Genomic DNA, 15,105 nt, shown 5'->3' on the forward strand with positions numbered 1-15,105 from the left:
TAAGTTTACCACCTGACCTAAATTCCAATCCTTAGTTTGAATTACATTGTTATTTATGAGGGAATGGATACACTGAAAAAACTTGAGCAATTAAGAGCTTTTGTAAATGCTGGATTTCTAAATATGATCATGGTAATTATTTACATAATTTGTGGGTCTTTGTAAGAAAGTAACAATAGATAAAAACATGATGCCACAGAAAGAAACAGTCGAAATATCTGAAAACCTGGCTTCTAAACCCAACTTTATTACTTATTACCTTTGTGACCTTCAGCAAGTCCCTTAACTTCTGAGGCTCACTGTTCCATGTATTACTTGTCCCAGCTATAGGATTCTCAAGACTTTGTTTAAAAACAAAATAATTTATGTGTAAACTATTTAAACCATACAAAACATAAAAGTGCTACCATTATTGGCCAATAGTCTATGTTTCAGGGAAATAACCATCTGAACAAAATATGCACCAGATTTTCCTGCCTTTCTTCTAATTTTGAGAAGTTGATTATCTCCCAGACAAAACACAGTTAATACTCTGAATTATACAATTGTGAATTTTGTGATGTTATATATAAAATAATTTCCCAGTTAAACTTACTTCTATAAACAAAACTTTTAATGGCAGTATGGGAAAAACATGGACTTTGGAATAAGACACACAGAATCTTGCCTTTGTCACATAATAGCTGTGTGACCTAAGACAAATTATTTAACCTCTCTACACATCTCATCTGTAAACGAGGATAATTTCTGTATACCATGAGGATAAAAATTTATGAGTAAACCATTTGCAGGGTGCATAGCATACACTTCTAGCACACAGTATATGCACTCAGAAAATTGTGTTTCTTACTATAGTCATGCTGAAGAGAGTTCTTTCTAAAACACATTATCCATTTCCCTCCTTTAAACCATGTCTAACTGACTCAGGACTTCATTAGGATTATTAAGTTTGTACTCTGACAAGGTATCGTGGTAACCTTAGGGTCTACTGAGGTGTGCGAGGCCTCTATGCCAAAAACCTCAGAGTATAAGGTATGTGATTCTTGAGTGCTTTTCAAATATTGCTATCAGTATATCTCCACAGAAGAATTTCTCCAACTGCTTTCTGATTTGCTTTTCTTATCTACAAAGTTTAGAAAAATAACTAACAAGCTTGTTAGTACTGAGAACAAACCAAAAGCTAGAAGCCTTGGTGGGAAGAAGCAGGGAGTTCTCCCAGGAGTATAGGACATAAGACTTAATTCTTAGACACAGTTTAATTTTGGCTGGTCCTTTTTTTGTTAACTCCCTGGTTCTCGACTACATTCTGTACAGATAAAGTCTGTCAGGTAAATGAGGCATGACTGCAAAATATGTCCAAGAGTCAATTTAAAACAAGAAACTCCTTACAGGGAAGAAGGCCAAAAAACAGATGTCTGGGATAAGGAAAAGTAGTTAACAGTTAACAAAAGAGATGGTTTCATTCATTCAATCAGACAACTTTTACAAAAAATGACAGTCTTGAAGGAAACAGTAATGCACACTGCATATTTTCCCATGAATTGAAATTAAAACTCATTCATCACATAATACATGACATTTCTCATTAAATGTCTGGTTGAGAAGGCAGTAGTACATAAAGCAAAATAGGAGGCTGACTATCAAGGGTTCTGCCCCTGCTTTAAAACCAAGTCACTTTCTAATTCTGAGCAAGTCTTCTAAATCCTCATTTTGTTCCCCAATTTCTTTATCTGTAAAGAAAGGGTCAAAGTCAGAAGAAGGAGATGGGATGAAAGCAGAGGTTATGCACTTTGAAGATGGAGGAAGGAGCTATGAGCCAAGAAATGTGGGCAGCCTCTGTAAGCTAGAAAAGGCAAGGGAACAGATTCTCCCTTAAAGTCTCCAGAAGGATCACAGCCCTGAGCACCCATTTTAGACTCTGACCTCCAGAACTGTAAGATAATAAATTTGTGTTGTTTAAGTCACTAAGTTTGTGGTAATTTGTTACAACGGGAATAGGAAACTAAACGTCTGCCTATAATTTAAATTCTTCCAGAGTGCCCTTCTCCAAAGGACTTTGTGCAATGCCTGACTACTACATTCAATCTTGAGTAACTGAATGGAAGAAGCAGATGTGGGGAAGGACATCTTTTAAATGGTTTTAGGATTTTTAGCAGATTATGTTCTAAAACCATGTAACAGATTTCAAATGGATGGTCAGTAGAGAGTCTTTATCTTTGCACAGAATTCCAACATTAGATATACTTTATTTTACTAGGTCACAGCTGGAAACACAAACATATTACAGATTTAAATTAAATAAATACCTTAAATTTGCTCAAGATGATCAACATGACACGGGATAAGATTCAAAACATGAATGAGTAAACATGGTGGTTACTTCATCTTGTAATTACTACTTTGTTGTTTTACCATATGGACTTCGTTTGCTCAATGCTAATGATATGAGCAAATGATTCTCTTATTAACTAAGGAACAGTATAAAATGGAACTAAACGTAAGAGACTGCACAAAAACAGGACCTGGTTCCTCAGAGTGGCAATACAAATATCCTAACAAGTACTTTTCAAAAAGTGTAAATACCTGTTCCAATTCCTGCTCTGCATATTGGCGTCTACTCAATTCACATTCAGCTCCCTCCCTCAGCTCTCTCAGCCGACAAGCCTCCTCCTTTGCGTAATTGATTTCATCCATCATTTTGCGCTCTAGATTTTGCTTTTCTACAGCAACATTTCTGTTTTCTTCCTGTGCCTTTTCAAGCCTTACAGAACAATAAAAATGAACATTCCTCACAAAGGTTTCCAAATTTCATTTTTTTAACCGAAGAATAAATATGCATCAATCAACTGGATACATGTTTTAATCAGAATTCACAACGTTTTTCATTAACCTTAAGTCTGGATGATAAAAACATCAGGCAACCTGCTAAACAGCTATTTTGATTCAAAGCACAGGGATAGTAGAGAAATACTCTTCAGCAAAGAGACTTCTATGAAATTCATAATTGTTTAAATCAAGCTAAAAAATAAAATTTAACTACACATACAATTCCACCTATATTAGATTATTTCTACTGATACTTTTCTAAAAATATGAAACGAAATGGGCAAACATTCCTGCTACGTGTGCTAACCTAAATATAAATGTGTAAGTACATGCCCATATTACATTTTTATGAATTGTGTTTTCCTACATAAATAGCAAAAGTTACAGCTATTTTGACTCACCTCTCTTGTAAGTCCATTAGACTTTGCTCTGCAGTTTGTAGACTCTCTAAGTCTTTCATCATTTTTGCAACATGTTCTTTTGATGTCTTATTCTGCGTATAAGCAAACCAGCACCCTCCAACACCAATTACTATAGAAACTGTGAGGATAAAATCCTTCATCCAGTTATGAGGTGGGCCTACAAAGAGAATTACAGATGATTAAATTAATCCTTAAATTAATGGAACAACTGAACCTCAGTTCACAGAGGCTTTTTTTTTTTTTAGTAACAGATATCTAAAAACAAAAACAAAACCTGTGAAGATCTTCCTCCCAATACATAAGCTCTAGCTTTTTAAAAATAATTTCTTCAAATAATCAATGTGCATATTATAACTATTTGATATACTAGGCTTGTAGGAGGGCAGAGATAAACCCACAAGGATACACCATGTCTCAGCTAGTGGCAGAGGAAGTAATAACCAAAGTACTGGGGACCCTTGAAAAAGCAAGAGCATCTCCAATTACATGGTCCTCTGTGGGGTGAAGGGAGTCATAAAAAAGTATACCATTATCATTCCAACTCCTTTCCTTCAGTCAAGTAAGGCAGCTGCCATGCTTTTAAAAGCCCAATCATTCACATTTTTCACAAGCATGCAGCTATGTAACCAATTAGGTCAATCAGTGGTTCTCAACTGGGGGCAATTTCTCCCCCAGTAGATTTCTGACAACTTTTTGTTGTCACAACTGGGAGAAGGGAGGTGGTACTGGCATCTAGTGGGTAGAGGTGAGGGATGTTGCTAAACATCCTACAATGCAGAGGACAACTGTACCACCACCACTACCCCTCCTAACAAAGAATTATCCAACCCAAAACATGAACAGTGCCGAGGTTAAGAAACCTTGGGTTAAATGGTCATAATGTATTATGTTCTGTGTGGTTATTTGCTAGAGATCTCTGGGTTACTGAGGGAAACAGCAGGGGCTCCTTTCCCACCATTCCAGGCATGTTGCTAACCCCCAGCATTGTTTCTAAGCTAAGGAGCCAGGACGTACAGGCTTCAGTGACATAAAACACAGAAATCTACTATTCAAAAAATTTTCTTATTTATCCGTGGTTGTCAAGACATGCTCATTTTCAGGGGGATCTATGGATGGGAGACACAATGTTAACCAACACAACATAGTACACTATTTTAGTGCTACAAAAATAAATATTTTAGAGTGAAAAATTGCCTAAATGCCCAGGCCTCTACAAGAAAGACATTTTGCATGTTTGATGAGATGAAGAGCTCTATAGAAACAAGTTTCTATGCTTACAAGTCTAGGGTTACACATCTATGCCTGCATAGTGCAATAAATCACATGCTCCATGCCAGAAACCCTCAGTGTTCCACATTTCTAGAGTGCACGCCCTCACCTACAGTGGGAGAGATCCACTGGGGTAAGCTAAAGCCTCTCAGGTTTTGTTTTTATTTCTGCCTCACGCTGAGAGGTTTAGCTCAGGCTCTAGTTCAAATACGAGCCCTATTCTCTGTCTCTGGCTGAAATATTAAGTTATCAGAAATAACAACAAAAAGGATGAGCAAGATCCAAACTCTATAATAAGTACCACAAACTAGAACGGATTTAAGTAAAAACTTAAAAATATCTCTGTTCATTTCACAATACTAGTTTTTTATTAAACTAAAGTGGGTGTTCCAACTGTGGGACTCAGTCACTCAAACAATTCTATGACAAACACATTAAAAAGGTAATGCCTCATTAACTTCTTAACTGGTTTGTTTATTAAAACATTTGTTTTCAACATTCTTTGAGGCCAGTTTCTCTTCCAATGACTTGATAATACAGTAAAACCTGCAAAAGCTGGAACCTGTGTAAGGTGGGAATCTGTCAGAGAAGGAAAACTCAAATATTTTCCACTAATAAAGAGCAACAGAAAAGTGGTAAGACTCCATCCACCCTGTCAAAGGTGGAAAACTTGTGAGCCTCTGAAAAACAAGGTAGTCTCATCATGTTCTGGCTATCACAGGTTTCACTGTATAATTTTTTTGTTGCTTATAAAGTGCTTTTCCCCTCTCAGATAATAAAATATAGATATTCCTGACCAAGCTGTAAATAGAGACAAATTTTATACTTTAATCCCTACTTTCATTTTTTCACATGAAAAAAATAAGAATCTCACAAAAGAGAATCCACCAATGGGTTCAGTCAAAAACTTAGGACAAGGAAAAGGTTAGAAAAGGGATCATATCTGCGTAACGCTCAGCATTTACGTAGTGTTCTATTACCTAGGCTTTGTAATTTCCACCAACAGTGCATTTCCACCAACCCTTACAAAGGGGAGTTCCAGCCATTTCACCAGCTGCTCTTTTAGCCTGGGCCGAAAAAGAACCACCAGTGAAGTCATGGACCCTATCCTATCACTCCAGTAACCCTTTTTTAGCAGGGCCACCTTCAAGATTTTATGATAGAGACCAGAAGTCTCCTAACTCCAAGAATTCAGGTAGAATAAACATTAGTTTCCTAATTTATAACTTTTGAGAGCCACTTTTCTAGTATTAATTGCTTTTATTCCTTTATGGCTTCTGAAAAATAAAATATAATTCTATCTAAAACATGGATTCTTCAAACACTCCCCCAAAGCTTTCTGAAATTTGAAATAAAATAAATATATTAAGCTTCCCTTCTGGGAAAAAAATATTCCTGCCAAAGTAAAGAAACACAAAGCTTATTTTCTTTACAAATATGACATAACACTTTCTTAAATGATCCTCCTCCAAACAATCTGAAGAACAATCAAATAACGTTCTCCACCTTCTGCTTCTGCCAGGGAAGTCTATTACTTTCTAAAATTTTTCAAGAGGGTCTTTGCTTTCCATCTACGTCTAAAAAAAAAAAATCCTTTTCTTGGTGATAATGAAATCCAATTAGGATCTATTACTTTGTCATTAAGATAGTTAGATTGCACCAATTTTTAAAGGGATTCTTCAGTAAATATCCAACTATAAAAACATCAACACTTAAAGTGCTATAAAAATCTCAAGTCTTAAATTGAGAAATTTAATTCTGAATTATCAACTAATTATCATTTTTAAGAGTTTTTTTACTTAAGTTACCAGCTTTGAAAATTTCACGCTCCATGTTTCAATAACATAACATCTCACCCTAAAAATCTTTCATTTTAAGATGTTATTACATTTCTTTCACAGCTAACAAGATTTTTCTTAGTGGTCTACTATCTTTCTTACTTTTTCCTTCTTTAAATAACACATAGATGATCTGATAATTCTTTTGCATCATATTCTGAGTAAGAAAGAATACTAACGTGTTAGAGGTCCAAATAAAACCACATCCAGTGCCTTGAGCTGAAGTTTTTGTCTGTGACTCCGGTCACTGATTTTCAACTGAGAGATCATAAATGATGGCTCGTGCACTGCTATCCTGTTCATTTAAGAAATACATGTATATTAAATGAAAATATCTGTAGCATATAAATTTAAATATTTGATCAACATATTTAATACTTTACATTATTGTGATGATTATTGTAAGAGTTCATCAGCACATGATTTAATATTTTATTACATGTATCAAAAACCTTTTCAGTGCAAACTTAGCTATAGAAAGATGCTTGTATGTTAATAGCTTAGTTGCTACATTGTTAAATTTTTGTTTCCTAAGGTTGCTTTCTGTTATAACTTTTTATGATTTAGAATTTATTTCAAAATACTTTATAATCATTACCTGTCTCTGGCATTTTACCATTCCTTCACAAAGAACAATAAAATTATAAGTAACTTACCCAACATAAATAGCAGATATAAAAAAAAAAATTCTCAATTTAGATAATGTCGTTTTTCTTTAAAAGTATCTAAAAAAATCTATACCTTTACATTCTAATATTTAAACTATTTAAAAATTAAACAAAGCACACGGAAGTCCTAAGTGGGAAGTAAGACATCATCATGGGGTAGATTTAGGGATTAATGTAATAAAAAGTACTGACCTATTTTATTAGGAATGAAGAAAGCATGTGGAACAGGGCAAAAGGCACAGGTGAAATAAGGAAACTAAATCACTTTGGACTGCAAATTCAAGTTACCCAGTACTCAACTAAGATTTCTTAAGAACTAAGTATGATGCCATATAACACAAAGTCTAATAATTAATACAACTGTTAATAACAATTATATTAAAAACAAGCATGTGCTATGTGCCGGGCCCTGTGCCATGGGCTTAATTGTAATATCTCCATTTTACAGATGAGAAAACTAAGGTTCTGCGAGGTTAAGCAACTTGGCTAAGTTTACATTATTAGTAAGCAGTAAGGCAGAAACTGAAACCCAAATGACTCCAAATACTGTACTCTGAACCACTACATTTTATTTGGGAAGATATCAGTACCTGAGAACATGAAGACATTACAGAAATTCCTATGAGGCTTCTATAAAACTTTAGCAGATAAAGAAGAACTCTAACTCTCCCTTTACAAAATGCCTTCCTTCATCTTCTCCACTGGTACTCTTCCTGTATGTTTTAACATGACACTTACCTAACTGCTTGAAGGCAGAAACTATGTCTTACCTCTGTATTCCCAAAGCCCAGCATGGTGCTTGGCAAAAGTAGATGTTTGATAAGTGTTTGCATAATAGATGAAGGAATGCATGGAGAGATGCATAAACTAATTAATAGCAACATTATCAATAGACTAAATTTAAGAAAGATAATAATGAGATGTAGTGAAAAGGAAACTATATAACAGAATTTCATGCAAGGTGCATTATGAGCCCAGAGGTGGAAGTGATTCTACCTGAGTGGGTGAGAATGTCAGGGAAGGTCACACAAGTCTGAAAGGAATGAGGAGGCATGTGTCAGGTGAAGAAATCCTTAGTATAAGCTCTGGTACTAAGAATTAGAGTGCTGAAAACACAGTAAAAGGCTTAAGATAAACTTGTTGCTGTCGAGTCAATTCTGACTCATAGTGATCCTATAGGACAAGTTAGAACTGCCCCATAGGGTTCCTGAGGCTGTAATCTTTAGGGAAGCAGACCGCCACATCTTTCTCCCTCAGAGTGGCTGGTGGGTTTGAACTGCCAACCTTTCCGTCAGCAGCCAAGAACTTAACCACTTCATCAAGGGGGGTCCATTAGGCATAAGAAAACCACTATCAATAACTAACATAACTTTGGCTACCTGTAACAAATGTAAAAAATGTTTTAATATCAAAGAAAGGAAACATAATAATGGGCTGCTGTAGGTCAACTGTCTGGAACTTAATAGCTTCTTGTACATTCCAATAAATAGCCTTTACTTCTACAGTTACCTTACAGAAAGCTCTTTCTCTTACACAGTAGTTTAAGTTAATTGATATTAACCCTTTAAATTGACTCATCTACTTGCCATTACCCTATAAAAGAAGGTGGAGAAAGGGTCTTCCTGTTTTCACTTCTCCTCCACTCAAAAAAGCTCCAGTGAGCTGACCTGAGAACTGAACTTCTACATTTATGTTTTTTTCCTATAAAAAAAATGTTCACTACTAAAAAATTAATCTCGATAAATTTATGATGTTATCTAAACAATTCTGCCCAATATGTGGCATCACTCATGACTTTTACTTAATCAAAAAAGTGACTATACTTTTTATTTCCAAGACACAGGGCAAACTATTTTATTTCACATTGTTGTTATATAAAGAAACTTCCAAAAAGTAATATAAAAAAATACTATTTTCTCAAGTATAACTAATCCTATTTTAAAGCTCTGCCCTGTTTTGTTTTAATTTAGAAACTTGTCTTATTTAAAAGCAAGAACTGTATCTCACATATTTTTTTCCTAATTTTCTGACATATATTCTTTATTCGTTTATTGTTCATTAAATTTCTTCATTCCCATTTCAAACACTTTTGTTATTGTTGTGGACAGGAGTATCTAGAGTGTCTATGCATACCAGGTGCCATTGACTCATGGCAACCCCATGTGTTTCAGAGTAGAAATGTGCTCCACAGTGTTTTCATGGCTATAATTTTTCAGAAGTAGATCACCAGGCCTTTCTTCTGAGGAGCCTCTGCATGGGTTCAAACCATGAACCTTTCAGTTGGTAGCCAAGTGCTTAACTGTTTGCATCACACTGGGACTCCTTATCTTATTTACTTTTTGTCTTCTCTCCCACATCTAGCTGCATCATGAACACAAACTATACTCAATAAGATAAGCACTTGTTGAATTGACTCTTACCTCAATTTCATTATTCAAATACGCATATAGTAAAATCAGAAATATTAATGTGGAAGTTTAGAATATGTTTAAGGGAAATACGGAAACTTTCAACTTAATCCAAAATACAAACCTCAAAGCAACAAAGGCATTTATTTAAACAGTGTATGTAAGCAAGTTGATTAGGGATATAATACGTACGTTTTACCAATTATAATCATTACACAGTAACTGATTAGAGTCTTTTCTAATTCAGGAAACCATCCAAGGAGCAATGAAACATAAGCAATCTTGTAAAGGAAAAGTTCAAGTGGAATTACTGTAAGTTTTAACATTTAAATCTGTAAAATTATGAGGTCAACTCATAGCTATTTAGAAAATATAATTTACAAATCAGCAAAAATTGATTACAAACATCTAAGGAAAGAACTGTCATTCTGACTTTGGTATCAAGTCTATCCGGGTTCAGTGCTGCCTTAGACAAAACATTTAACTTCTCTCTGATTTATTTTTTCATCTGTAAAATGGGGACTGCAATACATACCTCATTTTAATCATGAGGCTTAAATGAGACAATGTATCTCTATATGACAGCAACAGGTATGTAACATATACTTTAAAATGGTTGTTACTATTTATTTTTTGTTCATTAAACTTCATTTTTTAATTGAGGTATAACTTATGGTCACTATTCTTTTTAAGTAGTTACAGTTGTTACTAAAAGAATACTAATTAAGACAGATCTGTACATTAATCCATTCAAACAGGTCTTTTCATGAAGGTGAATCAGTATCAAATGAATAGGCTATGTTATAGCTACCAGGTGGTCAGAGGTTGACCCCTTGATATTATCTTAAAAAGATGTACTCAGCCCACCTTGTAACTCTCAAATTACTTTCCTTAAGAATAAAAAACGGGGAGTGGACTGATTACTTAGACAAGAAAAACATATTAAAAATTGAAAATTCATACCTTAAAAAAAAAAGTAAAGAATGTACATATTTATATATTTCCTTTGAGCCTTCAGTCATCAAAGTAAACTTGCAGAGTCATCACTGAAGAGAGACATCTAATATATAATTCTCCATTAGTGGAAAAATACATTTGGTTAATCACTTAAAGACTCACCTAGGAAGTGTTGTTCCTTTCACATTATTATCTCTAAAATTCTTCTCATATTGGGGTAGTTCAACAAATTCTATCAACCACTGAAGGGTGTCCTCAAGGGTCCAATTATGAACTGCGAAAGATGAAAGAGGAAGGCATACTTCAAACACACGTGCTTTACAGAACCAAAAAAAAAAATACATATAATTATTATAACTTCAGGGGAAACACATATGTTAGATTAAATTTTCAATTCAGAAAACACCAAGTACCAAAATGATATCTAGCATTCTATGAAGAGAGATTTTTCCTTCCCTTAGGGGCTTACAATCTACAACAGGGAAGACAGATAAAAGAGAAAAAAGGACAAAATACTAACACAGTTAATTCTAAATAAACATCTATACAAAGTTTGTAGAGGATGAAATAATCCATTGTTTTCCTGGGTGTAGAAGACATATTTTATTCATTCTTTCATCCATCTGTCCAACCAAATAATAGTGTTAAGTGTCAAGTTTTACTCCAAGCACTGGGAATATGGCAGTGAACAAGATATACAAAGTCCTTGCTTTACAGAACTTCAATTCTTTTGGGGGTGGGAAGAGGCAGCTTACGAAAGGAAGAAAAGGCATGGAAGTTTCACATAGCCATCTGCTATTAAGAAAGAGGAGATGTCAAGGTAAGCCCTTCTGAGAAGTGGACAACTTAACTGAGACCCCAAAAATGCAAGGTGCCAATATTATGAAGATCTGAGAGAAAAATATCCACAATAGAGGGAAAAGCTAGTGTTGTAAAGTCTTAAGATACGAAGTAAACTTGCTGTGTTTCAGAGATTGGAAGAAAGTAGTCAGAGAGGGGCCAGGTCACGGATGACTTTTAAGAATGATGGATATTTTTCTAATTTCAGTAAGAAGAACAAGAATAAAATAATCTGTTTTCAAAACATCATTCTTCTATATGGCAAATAAGGAGACCCAGTGGTGCAACAGTTAAGCTAACCAAAAGATTGGTGGTTTGAACTCACCCAGAAGCTCTGCAGAAGAAAGACATGGTGATCTGCTTCCATAAAGATTACAGCCAAGAAAACCCTAGAAGGAAATTCTACTCTATCACACGGGGTCGCTATGGGTTGAAACTGACTTGATGGCACACAGCAACATGTGGTGAAAGGATTTTAGGGGACAAGACTGGAAACAGAGAGATCAATAAGGAGGCCATTCCTTACAGAACTGTCCAGGCAAAAGTGGCTATTGGCTTGGGTGGTAGTAGAGAAGATGGTAACAAGTGGATATATTCAGGACATATTCTGAGGATAACGGTGATAAGATGTGCTGATGAAATGGATGAGTTTGTAGCTAGGAAAAAACAAACGGAATAGAAGGTGGCGCCATTAACTGAGAAAGAAAAGAATGAGGATTGGAGAGGCGAGTAGATGTGGGTGACAGAGATCAAAAGTTCTGTTTTTAGACACATTATGTTTGAGGTAGGTATTAGACATTTAAGGGGAGATGTAAACTTCCCCTTAGTTCAAATCTACTGCTGCTACTTACAATCTTGGTCCCATTAATCTCACAGTTTCTCATCCCCAAATGTGGATAATTATCATGTCTATACTTCATTTTATTATTAGTCCAATATATGAGTCTGAAGCTTAGGGGAGTGAGGCCAAGGCTAGAGACATAATTTTAGGGGTCATCAGCATACAGATGGTTTTTAGATTGAATGAGATCACCCAGAAGAATGAAGATAGCTATTAACAGATAGCTATCTAAGAGACTAGGCCTGATTCAAAAAGAAAATGATAGCTAACATCTCCTTTCTTGGACATTTATTCTGAATTAAGCACTTCACATGCATTTTCTCCTTTAAGCCTTATTAAGAAAAGAAAAATGAGGTGCGAACATGATGATTACCCAAGTTTAAGATGAAAAACTGAGAAATTAATGAGACCAAGATGGTAAGTAGCAGTGGTAGATTTGAACCAAGGTAAACTGACCACAGGATCTGACTCTATGCTGCCGGAAGAGCAATAATATTAATTAAGTAACAGTAAAGATGTGAAAAAGTAGTTAAACATTGAAAGCAACTCAGAGGCTTCTGTGTAAAGAATATGAGGGACAATGACGAATTTATCCAAAGGTAAGAAAGAAAGTGTGCTTGGAAAATGAAGAGTTCCAGACTGTCTGCACTTAATCTGAGGGCTTGGGAAAACAAAGTGCTTCTAGACCACAGAACTGGTCAGAGGAGAGTGAAGAAAACAAGCGAGCAATAAAAGCAGATCTGGGAATCCATCTGTGTATAAATTAATCTGAGAAAAGATCTTTCTGATAAACTACATAAAATTATGAATTCGCATTTGCCAAGCACAGCTAGTTCTTGGCAATCTGCCTTTTTCATTAAGTGCTCTTTATTGAAAAAGCTTAAATAAATTAGCTTAATTAAATAAACAACTGGCTAACGAAAACTTCATTTAAAAATTACATATGGTAATTTATAATTTTATATTGAGACAAAGCTCTGACTATTGATTTATATGTTCTCTCCTTCATGTGTTCCTGCCACAAGCCTGGGCATGTGCCTGAGGCTGTATCTATGTAGCCAAATAACTTAGGCTATCAGCCAGTAGTTCGGGCTCTGGGTGCTTTCCACTGAATCTAATACATTCAGAGTAGTCTTTTTAGGCTTAAGTTTCTTCCTATTCAAGACGAACTGCACTGAGAATTGCCCTGTCGTGAATGCCAAGAAACCCACAGCGCAGCTGCACCTCACACACCCACATAAAAACCCCGGCCAAGAACATAGGATAAGATTCTGTCATTTCCATGACTGCTCAACTGATCAACAGCGAAAGTCCTTGATCTAAACACTCCAGCACATCAAAATATTCCTGAAATTTGCATTGAGTCAGCATAGAAAAAAAGAAAAAAATCAAATGAAATGAATATATATTTAAAATGCCCAAATCCTAGGATTACACTGCGGTAGTGTTGTTATTTGCTGTACAGTCAGCTCCAACTCATGACGACCTTATATATACATGATACCTAGTAAACAGAAAAAACATCGTGGTGTTTCTAAAGTAATTTTCTTTACAAAGATCTTTAAAACAACACAATTTTAACACTGAATATGTAGTTTACTTTGGGGAGAAGTTTACTTCTCCTTCTGCTGTCTGGTTCCTTTGGTGACGCCTAGTAAATTTCTTCATTTCTCTTCTTGTGACCAAGACCTATAGTTGCTTTCCCTGCTCCATACACACTAGCTGTTCTTTAGTTCTCTGTCATTCCTCAGGCTGTTCCATCAGTGTGAGACCCTTTCCTCCACCCTCACCTTTATTAAATAGGTTTCAGCTTTGCCTATTTATTCATACTTCATTTCTCAACTAAAAATTTAATTTCCCTGACACTGTTATATGATCATAAATTACTTTGTACTTTTTGTACACAGCATTTAACTGCTTACAAGTATTTATTTGTATGATCATTCTTTTCCACTCTATCCCTATCATTTGCTACATAAAAGGTACTTAACAAATTATCTGCTGGATGCTGCTGAGGAAATGAATAACTGAATACATAAGTTGAACATGTGTAATTGACAAATATTATGAAAATTTATTTTTACATTTTAGTGAAAAGACAAATAAGCAGAACAGGGATTATCTGTAAAAGAAATTCTTGAAGGTGAAGGAGCTATTCCTTTAAGAATTATCTACTTTGTTATTACTCACCTCTCACTACTCTTTTCTAAGCCCTGTTGCTAAACAGCACTTCCATCAGAGAGGGCAGGTTGACCCTGATGGCATAATAGTAGCTACGGCTACTAACCAAAAGGTCAGCAGTTCTAATCCACCTGGTGCTCCTTGGAAACTCTATGAACCAGCTCTACTCTGTCCTATAGGGTTGCTATGAGTTGGAATCGACTCAACGGCAACAGGTTTTTTGGGGGGCGGCGGGGGGCATGGCTTTTAGAAATACATTTCCCAATCTACAGAGCTACAGAAATGTCAATTTCTACATTGTTAACTTACATTGTTTCTGATAGAAACTGTGGCCAACGCAATGGGTTGGTATCTCAGAGTCACTGATTTTTGACAATTTATTTCAAGACCAACAGAAAGAACTCTGGAAGATCCGAATCTAGTCTCAGCAGAGTCGCTGATTCAGTGACATCGTAGCCAGGTTATTTAACAGTGGCTTAGTTTCTTTTTTTTTTTTTTAGATTTTATTGTGGCTTTGTGAAAGTTTACAGAGTAAATTAGTTTCTCATTAAACAATTAATACCCATACTGTTTTGTGGCACTGGCCACCAACCCCGCGATGTGTCAACACTCTCCCCTTCTCGACCTTGGGTTCCCCATTTCCATTTATTCAGCTTTCCTGTTCCTTCCTGCCTTCTCGTCCTTGCCCCTGGGCTGGTGTGCCCATTCAGTCTCATATACATGGTTGCACTTCTTGTGTTATTATTTGTTTAATAGGCCTGTCTAATATTTGGCTGAAGGGTGAGCCTCAGGAGTGACTTCAGTACTGAGTTAAAAAGGTGGCTGGAGGCCATACTCTTAGGGTTTCTCCAGTCT

At 35.6% G+C, this 15,105-nt stretch overlaps 1 protein-coding gene across 3 annotated transcripts in view; it reads right to left on the reverse strand.

Moving 5' to 3' along the window:
* Positions 1 to 15,105, reverse strand: part of STIM2 (stromal interaction molecule 2) — a 210,999-nt gene that overhangs the window by 21,303 nt on the left and 174,591 nt on the right. For all 3 annotated transcript variants that reach the window (XM_004375122.2, XM_004375121.3, XM_023730227.1), the window contains exons 4-7: positions 10,551 to 10,662; positions 6,535 to 6,650; positions 3,228 to 3,405; positions 2,584 to 2,761 (exon numbers count right to left, since the gene is read on the reverse strand). In XM_004375122.2, coding sequence (XP_004375179.1) covers positions 2,584 to 2,761; positions 3,228 to 3,405; positions 6,535 to 6,650; positions 10,551 to 10,662 — 584 coding nt within the window. The remainder of the gene's footprint in view (positions 1 to 2,583; positions 2,762 to 3,227; positions 3,406 to 6,534; positions 6,651 to 10,550; positions 10,663 to 15,105) is intronic.

This window comes from Trichechus manatus, unplaced genomic scaffold, assembly GCF_000243295.1.
Source record: "Trichechus manatus latirostris isolate Lorelei unplaced genomic scaffold, TriManLat1.0 scaffold00034, whole genome shotgun sequence".
Taxonomy (NCBI): domain Eukaryota; kingdom Metazoa; phylum Chordata; class Mammalia; order Sirenia; family Trichechidae; genus Trichechus; species Trichechus manatus.